Consider the following 17413-nt stretch of genomic DNA (forward strand, 5'->3'; position numbering starts at 1 on the left):
AAAGAAAACTGACAAATGATTATTTCAGTGGTGTGTTTTAGCCCCTATCACGGCACTGAAAAAATACGTTTTGACATTCTCTCAACTGTGAATTTCAAGCTTGGAAACAACTTTACTGATGCACAACCGCCAGTAGATGGCAGGGATGCACCATTTTAGATTTTACATCAACCCAGTTTCGGAGCACAAATTTAGTTAAACAGAGTGTATATATGTATATATAGTATTTGCAGAGTGTCACAGTAGTTAGCAGAGGTGCATGTCATGAACACGGCAAAGTACAACAGAAATCTTGGATGTATGAAAAGGATTACATTACAGCAGGGGTGGCGAGATCCGGTCCTCGAGGGCCGCAGTCCTGCTGGTTTTGGATATTTCCCTTCTTCAACACAGCTGATTCATGATCAGCTCATCAGCAAGCTCTGCAGAAACCTGATAACGAGCCTGTTAATTGGAATCAGCTGTACTTCGAGTAGGGAAATCTGCAAAACCTGCAGGACACCGGCCCTCGAGGACCGCAGTTTGCCACCCCTGCATTACAGTAACCAGGTACAGAGCTACTAAACAATACAAGCCCATGAATGATAGCCATTGGGTGTGTTCGGGTCGCTCACGGCCTGTGTATATCAGTAAATAATTATTATGTTGCTATCAGCCTGAACCACTGTTGAGGCTAAAGAAAAGAAAAGAAAAAAAATCTTCCGCTTGAAAAACTGCAAAATTTGCTACACTTTAATCCTGTGCAATCGACAAAAGTTTGAATAAGGTAAATCTAAGACTTTTTGCCCCCAGTGTAGTTTTTATGGGGATAAACAAATAAAGGGAAGAAAACTCAGTTATGTGTGTAGACTGAAAGGCATTTCAGGAGTGCACGTGAGAGCATTTCAGAAGCGTGCGATTACAGAGCAGCTTTGCGATCTGGCTGGTCTCAGATCAGACTTAATGTTGACTAATGCTGCGTCTGAAGTTCTGACACGCGATCTGCTGATCTCAAATCAGACGACTCCCTCCTCTGCTCCGCCTTTGATCTGGGCGCCGAGTTTGTCCAAGCTGCTGCTTTCATGTGCACCACTGCAGACTGCAGAGTGAGAGACGGAAGAACTCTTCAGCTCCGCGGACGTGTTGAGTGGACCGGCGAGCGACACCACAACAAAGCCTCCTCCCGGACTGGTCGAGACTTTAATTTGGACCCACTATCTGTTAGCTAGCAGGTATGACGTTTAAATGAATTGAAATGTTTTCTTGCCTCGGGTTAATCATAGTTTGTGTAGGCGGCGGAACACTGCAATCATGTCAACACACGAGCACTAACTGAAAAAACAATTTAGCCTTTCGTAACACATTAGCTCAGCAATGAATTAAAAAGTTGACTTTTGATGCTATTCTGGTGAGTCTCTGTGCTGAAGTTAAATTTTAAGTATTTAAGGGGCTGCTGTTGTGTTTGTCGCCTTAATTTAGCCAGGTTGCAGATGTCCATTAGTAATATGTCGACTAATGTTTGTAATGTGAATTAGAAAGTAAAATGAGGACCCCCCGTCCCCCCCCCAAGATACATTGACTGCAGTTGAACTTGAACAGCAGCAGCATCCTCGCAGTTGATTCAGTCCGCCATGCAATTTCTCAAACAAATATGCAGAACTTGACCCACTAATAATTGTAATCTACAAAAAATAAACATTTGTTCAATCATTTCATTGTTTTCTCTAAATATATGCACGGCCCTTAAAAACTGTCTTTCTAAAAACTGCAATGGCCCCTGAATGTAAAGTGTTCCCTACCTAAGAATACAACAGAAAGACAACTCCAACTATGTTTTGCCTCATTTTCAGATGCAAGCTACAGAAGTAGCTCAGCACGATGGTCTGGATGATTCAAAACTCAATCTCTCTTGTAATTATTGTACAGCTCCTATATTCAGCTCTGGTAAGTGAGTGTTTTTCTCATTTCAAGTAAATGCATACTCACTCTGCTTGATATAAAAAACATGTGCATTTCTCATACACGGTGTTTATCGATTTTTAATGACTTGATGACAGATAATGCTGAGTATCATAACTCTGCTCGTTACATTATTGGGTTCATTGCTTGAGTCAGATTATTATTTTTTTTAAATAAAAGTGGAGTTCATTATCAGACATCTTCTCAGTATCATTGGTGAGATGCGGACATTTCTTAACTGTCTTCCACCAAATGTCTGTCTTGCGCAGATTCCTGCAAGGGCTGAAGAGGAGAGCAGAGAATGCAGAGAGCAGGAGTACAAGGACCAGTTTGGGAATTGTAAACCCTGCAAGCAATGCGATGCGGGACAGGAGCTATCAAAGGTCGGGGAAAAAAAAAATATTGTGTGTGTGTGTGTGTTTTCTCTCTTGCAAAAAGTTGACTTAAAATATTTGCCGGAAGACTGTTTATTTTGTATCCCACCTTACAGGATCCATTACACTGCTGCTTTAGCAACTTCCGTTCACTGCAAAACAAATGTTGGTTGGATTAGTCACGTAAAAAAAAAAAAGAAAGAAAAAAAGAAACAGTTGAGTTCAAGCAAAGAATGTTTAGAAAAGTCCATCATATCCAGGCAGGCAACATTATTAATGACTTCCTCTCATTCATGTGGAAAACAGCCAAGCTGTTATTAGCTTTAACCCAACACGACCTGTCTTTATTCAGTCACACCCATACTTTTGACCTTCTCCAGCTGAATGGCCACCATTGTTTCCCATCTCCCTGTGGCACCCTCTCCAACTCATTGTCTCCGCTTTTTGAAGCCATGCCTAAGCTTGCCGCTTTCAGGGTTGCTCATGGATTTTTCTTTCCACAACTGTAGTTTAGTGTATTTATTTGGATGTTTTGTATGGACAGGCCTCTGTAGTGTCAACTTAGGTTGGTGAGTCAAGGCTTTCCTTTCTGGCTGTAGCTATTTCTCTACTTGTGCAAGTATAGACAGTGATGGAAAGATGAGTACATTATTACTACCAGTCACGATTGAAATGAATACATTACTTAATGTGATTGTATGTTTTTTGTTTTGTTTTGTTTTTTAATCATTATTTTATCGGTAAGGGAGAATCTCAAAATGTTCAGTTCAGACATTTTAAATCCCAGTGTTTTATTGATCAGAGTCATTCTCTCAGGATGAGTCATTCTCCTCTTTTAACTTGAAAACTGGTTGTTGAAGCTGAATTAACAGTGCTTCTGGTGGTTGCAGTACAAGCACAGTGAATCACACCTATTCACAGTTGGCTATTCATAAATTCACTCCCCCCCCCCCAGTGGAAGTTATCCTCAGTCGGTGGTTGAACAGCCATGGCTATTTGGGAAGTAGTAATTGGTGTCAAGGAAGTATGTCGACGTGATACATCCAGACTGTTCTGGGGTGTTTTTTATGTCGATGAGGAGCTGAGTTTATTCAAGGTTGTGAGTTGAAACAGATAGCGTCTATGCCACATGTGTTTTTGCTCTGCTGAACGGCTATTAAAAAGCTCAAGCTCGCAAACAATAGAGGCCTGGTCTTTGCTTGGAAACAGGTGTATTTCTTCTTTACACGATTAGGAATTTTGGGGCCAATCAGCAGGTATAAATAAACCGATCATCCAATCACAAGATGGAATGATACACCTAAGTATTTATTTACAGTATGTACTATTGCACTACTGTTTACTGGGTTTGGGCATGTGGCGTTCGCAAGATGGGCCCTTAGGCTCTGTGATGTAATTTTCAGGCGACAGCAAGTGGCAAAATGGCCGCTCCCTGAGATGGATAGAAACAGGTAGATTTTCTTTTTGCTTCATTCATGTTCCATAAACACCATATTAATCAGAATTTAGACTAGTGGGAGTGCATACAACATATGGTAAATAACATTTTTGACTTGACTTCCTTTGTAAATTGTAAATAATATAAAAATCTGCACAAATCAATCATCTTGGTTGAAGCAGAATTTCAATACAGTACATGTGTTGGTTCTTATTAGATTGTGTACATGATGTGGCTTGCGATGTATTGTGTATATAGTATATATGTAGTATTTGGGCCCCACATGTATAAAAGACACAAAAAAAAACCCCAAAAAACCCTAAAGCCGAATGTACAACATAAAACACAAGAGCGTAATCTTAACAAAACTTTGCAAACTGGCTTATGACATATTGCGCTGCACCTCTGCATTAAGAACTGGTGAAAATAAACTCTTAGTCTTGACATGTGTTGCACACGTGCATTTAATTCCAGTTGCCTTTAATGCCAGTGTGAACGGACGCACACTGTGCTTGTGCCTCTGCGGGCTTTCACAGGCATGAATGCCGCTAGCACCCTGGGGTCCTGGTTAATAATTGGCTGCCTCATTCTTTCTCTGAAGGTAGCAGAATGCCGGCTCACAGCAGAGACCCCAGGCCTGCCCTCAGAGAAAGTTTCCCAAGGAACAACCTCTAGTTTGAGCTCTGTAACCAAGACAAGCTGTCCATATTCAGATGTGACTATTTAGGAGGGAAGCAAGACTTTTGGATTCCCTCTGTGCAGCTGCCATAGAGATCCCAAAGGAATGTGCCCCAGTTAGCAATGGAAGTTTGCCTCTGGAAACTGCGTTGAGGCTGGCAAACATCAATTAGCCCCTTCACACTGACTGTAGAAAAAAGAACCACCCACAGAGAGGCAACATCCATTACAAGCTTTTTGTCTCAACCATATTTCATTCGCTCATTCATGTTGTTTAAGGAATCGTGTTTTTTTTTTTTTTAAATAAATGTGTCAAGCGTGAAGGAGAGGGAAATGAATTTCAGTCTAAGTGCAGGTTGGAAAAGGGCCAGTTTCCAAAAAGGCAGGCACATTACTTTGATGTGTCGACATCTTGCAAGCCTCTAATACTTCCTCCTTCAGTAATACTGGTAGAGCAAAGGACTTTTTGGGTGAAAGACCAAATTATTTAGCAACAGAAGCATCAGAAACGGCCACATTAAAACAGCAATATTTTATTCTCAGGGAGAATGGTTGGCTGTAACTAACAATTGTGTTCCTAATTGCTTCATTACAGATCAGATGACTGATCTCCCCCATGTGATTCCTAGCTAATCTCACAAATATCTCTGTGTGAACATACTTCCTCTGCACTGATGTTAATATCAGTGCCCTTGACCAAACAAGAACACTGTCTGGACAAATGTATTGAGACATGTCTTAATTAGTCAATTAGAGTTGGAATAGACCCCTTGAATTTTAAAGTGCATATATTATGGCTTCACTTTTTAGTTGCTTTTTGGGCGACTGCACTACTTGCTCTCTCACCACGTGATTTTTTTGTTTTTTTTGTTTTTTTCCTGTAGATCTGCACACTAATGGCATGTCGCTAACAGTCGATGCTGTAGCTGACTTTATGGGCGCATTTTTCTTTGAATATGCAATTCAAATTCAAGGCTCAGTTGGCACACCCTGTAGTAGAAAAGTAGTGGCACGTTTTCACGAGACAAGACCAACCACCCAAAACCGGTTGATTTCAACAGGGCTGTAGGTGTGTTGCTATTCTTACACTTTTTAGTAAAGCATAAAGAGATGTTTTATTATGACATCATGTTTCTTTCTATTAAAGTGGAAGTCAACCTTAAACATTTCCTGACAATATTATGTTATATGTGACCTCACTAGTCTAAACATGACATTCTGATTAATATTGCATTTTTGGAATATGTGTTATAAAGCAAAATCCAGCCACTTTTATCCATCTCAGGGGGCGGCCATTTTGGAGATGACATCACAGTTGCTCCTGAGCAACATTGATGTCATCTTCATTCGACAGGAAGTGGCAAAATGGCCGCCCCCTGAGATGGATTAAAAACAGCTGGATTTGGATGCTTAACTCGTATTCCACTAAAACAATATTAACCAGAATACCATATTTAGATTAGTGGGACTGCATAGAATACATTATTGTCAAAAACGTTTTTTGGTTGACTTCCCATGTAAAATAAATAAATAATAGGCCTAATAACAATTTTGTCTAAAACTGTGTTGGGGCTATTTTCTGTTCCAGCTGCTGGTGCACTAAGCAAGGGCCATAAAGGCATGCTTGATGAATGTGTGGAAAAATTGGAGTGCAACACTTCTGATGGACTACAATGTACATTACAAACCAGGCCGTCCCTCAGTTCCGTCTTCAGTTCTTATACTTGTCCGTAGTATTCTAATCATGTAGCGTTTTGGACCACTTTGATCTTTGAGTGTAGTGTCATGTCAGCTAGTTGCAGTGCAGGGTGTTAGTTCTGGTGGCCTTTTGTTGGCTGGGATGAAAGAGGACACTGATCACTCCTTGTGATGTTCAGCTCTGCCGGGATCAGAGAAGCAGAAGTTGGCTCCGTTTTCTTTTTGTTCTTGTGCACTGGGCACTGTTTGTATCGACTGTATGTGACAGAAGCCCCCCGTACTGTCATTCGGTGCCCCATAGCCCCAGCTTGTGCCAGTGCCAAGCCATGAATCCTCAGTGGATAGGGGCTTCTTGTGGAAGTGAAACCCACAAGTGAAGACATTTCCACCCTAGACCACCCTCTGCTTGTACAGAGAGAGACACGTTTCCCAGCAGCTGGAGCCAGACACGTCATCCATATTTTGCCTTTTATGACCATAATCACTCATCAGTCACCCTCTGTTTCACAAACGTTTCTTCCGTCTCATTCATTCCGCAAGGCCTTAAATGGAACGCTCATAACAACAGCTGCAGTAGTCCATCCTAAGCTGCTGAACCTCCGGCTAAGCTTGACCCAAGGGTTTAGTATCGAGCTTGCATGTGTTTGCTTTCAGAAGGCTGCATTCCTCCTCCTCCGTGGTGCCATCGCCGTGTCACATCTTTGCCTCGAAAATCCCTTTTCATTTCTGGCCAGCTTACTTCCCCAACCCCCATACCAAAGTCTTGTGCCCACATTCCAGCAAGACTGCATGCCCGGGCAGTGAAATGGGACACGGGCGAGGAGAGAAGGGAAGAGCTGTTTGAAGCTGACCTTCACTTTAATGATATATGAGCGAGGCCTTCCCTGTGTGTTGTCCAAGCTTGACATTACAACACTGGACAACAGGGCAGCTGTCAATGTATGATATCACCCAAGCCCTCCAACTCAGTGATGTGCCGTCCCATCACTTGTACATTGCCAAGGAAATGTGAGGCCTGTGTGGTACCAGTGGGCAACTACTACTGATAATGTTACTGAGCATCATTCCACCCAGCACATTAAAAGGCGTATGAACTGTATTTTCTCTCTCTTTAATCCTTGTGTCCTTGTAAAGTGGAAGTCAACCTTAAACATTTCTTGACAATAATATGTTACATGTGTCCTCACTAGTCTAAACATAACATTCGGATTAATATTACATTTGTGGAATACAAGTTATGAAACAAAATCCAGTCATTTTATCCATCACGGGGCGTCCATTTTGCCACTGGCTGTCAACTGAAGATGACATCAATGTTGCTCAGGGCACACACAATAACCAATCAGAGCTCACCTGTTTTCCGAAGATGCACTGTGATTGGCTGTTACCTGAGACCTGCGCAACATTAACTCATTTGCTCCCAAAACGTATGAATACGTTCTATTTTAAATGTTTTATGTGACCCATAGACATATTTTTACGTTTTTGTTTGTTTATGCTAGAGCATAAAGAAGGCTTTGATGCAGCCTCTCAACTGCAGAGAATGGGTGAAGCAATGGTATTAATTACAAAAACGGCCAACAGGTGGCAGCAGAGTATAAGAGATCACATCAACCAGGGCCATGTTGAAAACAAGCTGATTTCCCCATAGTTCTAAACAGATTTGTGAGTAATGATGAAACTTGACTTCCCCTTTAAGTGTTTCCTTTACTTGGTGCCCTCTCAATCAACAGGACACCCTGTGTGTGTGACAGAAGGGCACAACCGCGTGGTTATAAAGGTGCCATGATACAACAGTGGGAGTTCCTCACAGCCTTTATTATTCAAATGTATGACCTTTCTGGGTCTTCCAGTGGAAGGCTGATCATTCAGTTTTAGAAAGTCAAGGAGATTATTGCCGGTGTAAGATGGACTCTCGAAAGAGGCAGGCCATTGTTCTCCTCTGATCCCATGAGCTAAGTTCATTCTTCAATTCCGCACAGCCGGTAGTCCACATTCAAGCCCTCTTTCTCACCAGCTGCACCAACCCCACCTCTCACCCAGTGTCTTTCTTTCTTTAATCCCTGCAGGAATGTGGCTTCGGTTATGGAGAAGATGCCCGGTGTGTGCCGTGCAGGAGCAGTCGCTTCAAGGAAGACCGGAGTCTCCAGAAGTGTAAGCCTTGTCTGGACTGTGGACTCATCAACCGCTTCCAGAAGAGCAACTGCTCCACGACCAGCAATGCTGTGTGTGGAGAGTGTCTGCCTGGGTGAGAGCACAAACGCAGCATTGTAGAAGATTCACACACCAAAAATGTCTGGACAAATTGTTGGATGTGATCGTAATTATAAAGATTCTGACATTTGTCACATTTTGAGGAAGATTATAATTGTGTTTCTCAACAGATATTATAGGAAGACAAAATTAAGTGGCTTCCAAGACATGGAGTGTATACCCTGTGGAGAACCCCCGCCTCCGTATGAGCCTCAATGTAAGTACCTTGCACTTTCCCATTACCTTGTCCCACACATTGCTTGTCATCACCGGGATACTGTATATCATGTTCTCATGGATACAGTCAGTGGATACTTCAAAGTCAAACGGAATTTCTGAATGGACACTTGCTAGCCTCCATTTTGTTGTCATCTCTAAGCGATTATTGATTCCCATAGCAAAGCAATGTAATACATTTCTTCCAAAGTTATTATAAAATCTTTATTTAACTGTACAAGCAGTATTTACAGTAACATTTACCATTCTCAACTAAGTTAAATGCTGTATAATAAGACCAAATAAAATCACAAAATTTAACGTACTCACCCGTTTGGTGGCAGAAATTGGCTTCATGCATTACACTTTTTCTTATACAACGTATAAATAAATTTAAAACAGTGCATTGAAATAACCAAATTATGTACATTCCATTCTTGTGTGTGTGTGTGTGTGTGTGTGTGTGTGTGTGTTTTTAAAGGCACGGTCTTCCGTTTTCACTCAGGAAAATGCAATATATAAATACAGGATTTATACACATGAACTCCTTCTCAATATATACCTCTGGGCTTCTGTTAATGTGTGGTGGTGATTTTTTCCCCTAAAACCCCACCCACCAGCCTGTATTTATACCACATATAAATATATTTCTTTAGAGGGTGGGGGCAATATTGGTAGAAGAAAACTTGAAGAAGAAATTTGTCACTTTAGAAAGTCGCAAATTTGTGAGAAAAAACTAGTAAATTTACAAGGTTAAAAAGTGGCAAATTTGCGAGTGTATAAAGTGGCAGATTTGCGAGAAAAGAACTCAAACTTATGAGAAATACACGTAGCGTCTAACCATTTGAGGATTCATTGGTGGTTAATGGGACAAGTATTGGCATAAGCATTCAAGTAGTACGCTATGTGTATTTGAGTGTTTTTTTCTCTCGCAAATCTGCCACTTTAGAAAGTCGCAAATTTGCCACTTTCTAAACTCGCAAATTTACTATTCTTTTTCTCGCAAATTTGCCACTTCAGAAAGTGGCAAATTTGCCATTTTTTTCTCACAATATTGCCCCCACCCTCTAAAAAATATATTTATAAGTGGCCCCTAATACGCAATACGTAATCTACTGTAGTGCTATCACAATAAAAATTCAAATAAACTTGTGGAGCTCATTCTTCAGATTCTCATTTTTAGGCTGTGTAGCTTATATGTCACATTATATTTATAAGTTTTGTTCAACTCCGAAAAGTATGACTTCAGGGGCATTTGACTTATCTACGGTAACTCCTGTGCTTGTTAATATTGCAACTCCTAGGTTGAAACCTTGTTAGTTTAAGTAATTTGTGCATGTCGGCCACACAAAAAGGAGGCAAGAGGTCAAGCAAGGCTAACTTTCCACTCGGCCTCAGATTCAATTATCTTCTCTCCTCCAGCGATTAGAGGTAGTTAATGATTTCAGGTTTCCACATAAAACAAAGAGGCAAGTCAACTCAAACCTTTGGTAATTGAGTGTGACTTCCTGTTTGTAGAGGAGATGGCAGCTGTTTCCGAGGAGGGTTTTGGCAAACTGTTGCTTCAGAGGGGTCCTGGCCAGGTTTAGCGACGATGTGTTAAAATTTTTTGTTTTCAAGTCCTTAGTGCGGGAAACAAAGCTATCTAATCAAACAATTTTGTGTGCTCTTGTATTTGTTGTTGTTGTGGCCAGTATTGATATTTGCCTTGGCCCTCTGACGGTCCAGCTATGCAGCGTCCAATTGTGATACAGGAGGAGGCCTTCAAACAAAACAGCCATTGTGTGAGAACATAGCTGGCCGTTAGCTCCTGCAGGGACTCTCAGTGGAGCTTTTCCAACTTTTTGAAAGCCTCGCCGCTTCCATCCAGTGTTATCTCGAGAAGGGTGGTGAAAACTGAAAGGCAAGATTATTCTAATAGGCCTCACTGGCCCGCGGCAGCATTGCAGCTGTGAAGGGGAGGTCGTCACCCTCTGGCGTGGACCGTAAATTTTAAAGCAACCCTCTTTTCTTTCTCCTCCCTTTCCTCAAGTGACTTTTTTTGGCCAAGTCAAAATAAGATTGTGTTTTATGGACTCCTTAAGCCTCTAATGGGTTTCATCTGCTGAGCTTTTTCACTGTCATGATAGAGCAGAGCAGACCGTGAAAATGCACTCTGGCATGCAGAGATGCACATTATTCGTTAGACCTGCATGGGTTGTTGCTGAATTTATGCAATAGTCCAAAGGGAGATTTATAGCTTCTGTTGAAGTCATAAATATGGCAAAAGTTTTCAAATCTAGCCCTATAACATAGAATATACTTCAGGGAGGAAGTCCCAGGTTTTTCATCATCATCATCATCATCATCATCAACCCCCCCCCCCAAAAAAAACAAAACAAAAAAAAAACAGGAGGCTTGCAGCTTCTGTTCGAGCAAATCAACGTAAACATCAAACGGCAAACGGCATCCACAAACTCAATCATGTCGACTTGCTTCAATGCTTCCTTAAATCATGTACACACAGTCACACTGGGAAGTAACAGGAAGCATTCCCTACCAATGCCAGGCCTTATTTTCGGTTTGGTCTGACTCTGAACGAAGCATTAAACAGAGCCTTCAATCTATTCAAAAGCACATTTACCAAAGTCATTCATTAACATATTAGTGGTCTGTCATTATTTAGTGGTACCACACAAGCTAAAACACTGCAAAGATACTTTGGCCTATTTTACGGGATAATCTGTTCATCAATTGAAGCCTCACATATTACTTCAAAAAAGTTGGCAAAGTGCTCATGGAAATATGCACTTGCATATGTTAGGTCACTGGTTCTTAACCTGGGTGCGATCGAACCCCAGGGGTTCGGCGGAGGTCAAGACACACACCCGACTCAAATAATTTGTGATGATACGCCCTGCTTGGCCATCATTGGCTGCAGGTGATCATTCATCGCTACATTGCTTGGCCTATCTGTGCTGCAGGGAATTTGGTGCACTCAGTAGTTGACTTGCACATGTTGTGATGGTACGTCGTGTAATTTGTTTTTATTGTAATGCTTCATACTAACTATGTCGATCAAAAAAAATAAAGTGGTCGTAGTCGGATGAATATGTGCAATGGTGTTCCACAGGATTCAATTTTGGGGCCTCTGCGGTTTTCATTGTACCTTTGGTCTGCCGTTTTATATCGTAATAATGCATAGTTTTAATCAACTTTAGAAAAGTAATAACAATCAATTAGTTATTCTTATATTTGAGGGGACGGATAAATCTGTGTGACTATTCTGAACTCCTGCTTCCATGCCAGTGTTAAATTGAGCAGAATAATGATGCCTGGAGGACACTTATTTACACATGTCTTGTATTCAATTGTGGATATGTACTGTAAAAGTTGTAGGTTGGTAACCACTAGAATGACTTAAATCTAAACTGCTAAAAGTGTTCTCACATTCCACGGTTGCCTTTACGACCATGTTAACAAAGTCAAAAGGAGTTAGCGTGAGGAATGCCCCCCTCGTAAAGTAAGCGATGTGTGGTCGTCTTTTAGAGTTCAGGGTCAAACTTCTGTTGAAAGTGTTTGCAAGGCACAAATCAAAGCTCCAGACTGGAGGCGGGGGAGCCCATGAGAAAGACACGCGGTTTAGTCGGCTGGGTTGTGTGGAGATACAATCAGCAGGTGAGCGCTCTTCAATGGACTGCTGTTTATTTTCTGCAGCTGCTTGGCGTCTGATAACAGACTTCCTTTTGTGTTGTGAGAGCAGATGATGTTCCTCTTGGATGGAATGGATTGAACCAGGACAATAGCCACATCGAACAGATTTGTCAAATAAAGTTCAGTGATCCATCTTTCAAGAGGATATTCTTATATAAATAATAGGATGACACTTTGTCATGATCAGCTTAGTCTAACATCTTTTATGATGCACGTGTGTTGCGTGAACAGGTTAGCTGGGCTTTCCTTCACTATAATCATTACACATTCATTTACTATTTTAGCCACGTCTTGCTGCAGAAATGTGGCAATAGTGATTGATGTAGGTCTTTAACTTGTTCGCTGTCTCAGAGATTTGAATCTGGTTTTTAAACTTCATTTGAGGAATGTTAAGATACCCGTATCCCCTATGTAGCTGACTGCCCAAAGTGCCAAAGGAGGAAGCGCTGTTTATATTACATAACAAAGAGCAATTGCCTTGTGCAAGCTCCTTTTTAAGGTGAATGTGCCCCAAAAGCATTGAGGGCTTTCACATACATTCTACTCTCTCGGGAGCCTCTCAATTTTATTTGACATAACTGATGAGTCTGTCTTATGTAACCTCAAGTAACCCTTTCTCCGAACCATCTGCTAAAATTCAATGATGAAGATCAGAGACAAGTATTTTGAGCCATAAGCACGTCACATTCAGGTGATCTGCTAACTCATCTAACATAAAAGCTAATTACTTTATTTTTTCTGATCCTCACTCGGCTTGTGGACATGCTGAAGCCTATCCCAGCTGTGTTTGGGCGGTAGGCAGGGTACACCTTGAACTGGTCGCCAGACAACCACACGGCACAAAACATGATGCTGCCACCCCCGTATTTCATAGTTGGAATAGTGGTGTTCTCAAGCTTGTAAGATACAACCCCCTCCAAAAAACAAAAACAAAAAACAAAAATGTAACGATGCTCATTATGGCCAGAGATAATTTCTTAGCTTTGTCAGACCACAGGACATGTCTCCAAAAATCAAGGTCTTTGTCCCTGTGTGCATTTGCAAACTGTTTCTTTTGGAGTAATGTCTTTTTCCTGGCAGACAGGCCTTTCAGCCAATGTCAGTATAGTATTTGTTTAACTGTGATAATGGCAAACTCTTACCATCTTCAGCCAGCATTTCCACAAGGTCATTTTCTTTTGTTCCTGGGTTGATATGCACATTTCGGAATTTGGACCAAAGCAAGTTCAACCCAGGGACACAGAACCCATCTCCTTCCTGAGCATTAATGATGGCTAGGGATTACTATGGTGTTTAAACTTATGTGCAACTCCATAAATCCAATATCATACTAATCTTACTGCATGTAATGTAAACTTATCACTTGAAGAAAGGAATGAAAAAAAGAAAACAATTATTTTGTCATTCTTCTGGTATTTAGCAACTAGAAATAAGTTTGGTAATCTTAATTGACCTAGAGTATGAAAAGTTTAGTCTGATTTCATGTGAGTAAAATAAGGTGGCTTTTTTATATAGCGAATACAAACTTTTGGTTTCAACTTACATTAAATTACATTGCTGTATTGAAAGTGAGTAGCACGAAGTAGTCGTAGAGGTGGAGCCAACCGTGACATCACAACTGCATTGCCATTGAAACAACTCAGAAGACTAAAAAGTCCTTTCGTGTTACAATTGTTGTTCAACAAAACCGTGCATGTCAGCCCGTGCTAATTGAATGTGAGACTTGGTGGTTCACACTGATTGAAAACTGTGTGTAGGCAGCGGGCGAGTAAACCTGGTGCCACTGCCTCCGGTGGTGACCAGCCCTCGTGATATGGCCCTGGCTGCGGTCATCTGCAGCGCTCTGGCTACGGTGCTGCTGGCCCTGCTGGTCCTGTGCGTCATCTACTGTAAGAGGCAGCTGCTGGAGAAAAAGCCCAGTGGTGAGTCACAACATTGAAAAGTTGGCTGAATGTAGAAGCAACAAGTATGTACCATGCACAGTTCTTTTCTAAATGGTCTGTGTTGTCATTTGTGCAACTTGTTTAACCAGCGGTGTCTCTGAGGTCTGAGGACTGTCCATACAGCGGGGCCGAGATGTCCTGCCTGGACCCGCGCTGGCTCCAAGACTTCCCCCAGGGGGCCTGCTGCCAGTGTCACCTTGGGCCCGGGCACACATGTGGTATGCTAGATGGTAAAAGCACACATAGGCGTATTGCCGGCCACTTCATTAGGTACACTTGTACATTATTTGGATTCAATATTGGACCAAGATTTGAACCTCAGTTCACATGACTCACTTATCTGATTTAAAATGAAAAAAGAAAAGAAAAATTTTAATCAAATATTTGTGCGTGAATACTGCTGGTGGCCATTATTATCTCAGATTTTTTTTTTTCAGATAGTACATTCAATTCAGTGTTTATGATTTCCACGTGTCATATGACCTCATCACACTGTTTGTTTGTGTGCTGCTCAGGTCCAGTCCACCTGATCCCATCGCTGTGCTGCGAGGAGAACTGCAGTCTGGACAATGTACACTTCCGCTCTCACAACAGCCTCAATGACAGGTAAAATGGCAACCAACACGCCTGCCGAATCAGAAGAGGTTTACTAGCTAGTTTAGTCAGGTAGTTTAGTTCTAAAGTACAATGCAATATTTTTTTTGTTCTTTTCATCATTACTAGGAACAATCTTAATGATGAATTGATCACCCAATTCTGTTAATTGTGTGGAATTGTTTGCTACCCAAAGAATTAGTGCAACATTGGCATGGAAACAGGAGTTCAGAACATTTCCCCCATCCTATTAAAAATAACATTGGCCACATAGTCTGTTCTGCACTTCAATCCAACCCACCTACCATTTACATTACCTAGTCCAGTAATATTTAGCAGTTTTTTAATTCATTGAACATATAGTTTTAAAAACATTTTACAATCAATCATTGGGTCCATTTTAATTTGACCCATAGTTCATCAAGAAAATGTTATCCAGTGCCCATCCTTAGTTTGTTTTTAATAATAATAAGAGTAGCAGTACGATTTTCATTCAACTGCCCTTCACCGATTGCTTTCTAATGCCTAAGTGAGGCAGGTGGTGTGCATTTTGACTCAAATCACTATATATCTAAGGAATACATAAGCACAAAGCTTGTCAGGCTAGTTACACGTTGTAATTACCATAACTACATAACTAAAATGTTATGCGTCAGCTCCTCTGCACTCACCTATGTTACAATTCAATTTGACATTATTTCAAAGCTTTGAAGTAAAGAACAAAGCTTGAAAATCAAATCGCGGTAGGGTGCAGCCCGCCGGCCGATTCGTGTCAATAATTTCTGTCATGCCTACCAGGAACTCGGAGCGGGACGACGAATTGGCAGGACATGCGCAGACCGGGTCCACAGAGGCCATCTCGTCAGGTTTACGGACTCCAGAAGCTTCTGAAGAAGATAACGATGGAGTGGCGGGAGGGCACGGCCCGAGGGCGAATTCCCCCGAGAGAAAACCAAGCGAGCAGCTGCCGTTGACCAGAGAGGGTGAGTGAAGTGACTTTTTCCTTGAATATGACTTATGGATGATGCCGTTTGGAGTGTTTTAGATCTCTTTGATGATGTGTGAAATGAGTTGCCTAAAACCAAACTGCTAAATGACTTGATTGACAAGAAATGAGAGCAACATGCTAACGATGAACGGCGGCCTCTTTGTCCACCACACAAAAAAATACATCAACTTAATACAGTGAACCACTGTCTGTGGCGTGGGATACGTTTTAGAACCGCACACAATGGGTGAAAATCTGCGGTATAGAGACCCTAATTTTTTAAATTACCGAATAAGAGGCAAGGCGTGCTTGCTTAAAGCTGTTTCCTGTCAAACGGACATATAAAAGAAAATATGTCTCCTAGCTGAATGCTAACAAAATGACAACGTTACAATACTCACACTTCGATTTCGCAGCTTGTCTTCCAGTAAAACAATATTAAAAGCAATTGCTGACAAATCCTTAATATAGCGAGGGTGCTAAAGATGTACATACATGCAGGGAACAATATTTCTTGAAAAGGTGCCTCTGAAAAGGAAGTGTACTGTTGGCAGAAGGCTAAAGTGATGGCATGTGTATGCATGAAGAACAGCTGGTACAAGAAAGAAGAGCCGACTTGAAAGTGGTCCTGTGTCTGGCACAGCTCAGTTATGTTACTAATCAGTGCATGTTGGCTTTCGTCTTCCAGGATGACACGCATTGCTTTGGCTTCCAGCAGCTTGGACTCACCAACAACGGCGGCGGTGGCCGGATCTCCTTTCACACGACTCAACTCAACACTCCCTCCCCCTTCTCCCATTTGATGTACTCTCCGGTGTGGTCGCAGCTGACCTCTGAGGCCAAACAAAGTACAAACAAAAGCCACGATATGAAGTGGTCACCGGTCCAGCAGGTGGCATATAAAGTTGCAACATGTGACGTGAAAAGAAGTAATGCACATTGAAGACAATCTTACGAACATGCGAAAGGATTGTTCAACTGACTTGTGGATAATGTACAATAGTAAATAGATGCATATTTTTGTAACATAGACATGACTGATCATGTGCTGCATTTGTATTGTAGTGTTGATGGTCCATTTACCTGTTTTACACCTTTGTAAATAAAACACTGGAACAGACAAATGGTCATTATTTTGCTCACTGGGCACATTAGTAGGTACACCTGCATCAGCAGAGCCAATCCAAGAGCTGCCTTTATCAATCAAAACACAACACTAAATTTATAATGTTAAGGTACAGCTCAAATTGAAACACACAAATGTACTCAAGTGAAAAAAAAAGTATATATAAATATATATATATAAAAGTATATATATTTTTTTAAACTGTCAATTATAATTATAAGCAATGACGGCACACTGAAAGAGTGGTTGCACATTTGCCTCACAGTTCCGAAATCGAGGCTTCGAATCCAGGCTCAGTTTGGAAACATTCTCTCAGGGTTTGTATGAGTTTCCTCCACATACTTACTTCAGCAGCATCCTACATTCCAAAAACATGATTCTTTGCTAAATTGAAGATTCTAAATTGTCCGAGTGTGAGTATGAATGGTTGTGTCCAGAGTGTACTCGGCCTCTCGCCCCAAGTCAGCTGGGATA

The 17413-nt window shown here is 41.4% G+C and overlaps 1 protein-coding gene and 1 long non-coding RNA gene across 4 annotated transcripts; one reads left to right on the plus strand and one right to left on the minus strand.

Moving 5' to 3' along the window:
• The first annotated feature begins 893 nt into the window (after positions 1 to 893).
• tnfrsf19 (tumor necrosis factor receptor superfamily, member 19) lies at positions 894 to 16937 on the plus strand. Of its 2 annotated transcripts, none has more exons than XM_077541816.1 (10): positions 894 to 1211; positions 1830 to 1923; positions 2208 to 2321; positions 8196 to 8374; positions 8511 to 8596; positions 14046 to 14210; positions 14321 to 14461; positions 14747 to 14837; positions 15624 to 15808; positions 16502 to 16937. In XM_077541816.1, exons 2-10 carry the CDS (start codon positions 1858 to 1860, stop codon positions 16504 to 16506), a joined length of 1032 nt encoding a protein of 343 aa, XP_077397942.1. In that variant the 5' UTR covers positions 894 to 1211; positions 1830 to 1857; the 3' UTR covers positions 16507 to 16937. The 2 variants fall into 2 exon arrangements, with proteins under 2 accessions (XP_077397942.1, XP_077397943.1); XM_077541817.1 differs by having other exon boundaries at positions 895 to 1211; positions 14321 to 14449.
• Positions 7675 to 16620, minus strand: LOC144033615 (uncharacterized). Of its 2 annotated transcripts, none has more exons than XR_013288018.1 (4): positions 15621 to 16620; positions 14263 to 14454; positions 14063 to 14188; positions 7675 to 8370 (listed from the first exon to the last, which is right to left on the minus strand). It is a non-coding gene; the product is annotated as an uncharacterized LOC144033615 (long non-coding RNA). The 2 variants fall into 2 exon arrangements; XR_013288017.1 differs by having other exon boundaries at positions 14063 to 14191; positions 15621 to 16618.
• Positions 16938 to 17413: the final 476 nt, after the last annotated feature.

The sequence above is a fragment of the Festucalex cinctus genome, chromosome 13 (genome assembly GCF_051991245.1).
Source record: "Festucalex cinctus isolate MCC-2025b chromosome 13, RoL_Fcin_1.0, whole genome shotgun sequence".
Classification (NCBI taxonomy): Eukaryota; Metazoa; Chordata; class Actinopteri; order Syngnathiformes; family Syngnathidae; genus Festucalex; species Festucalex cinctus.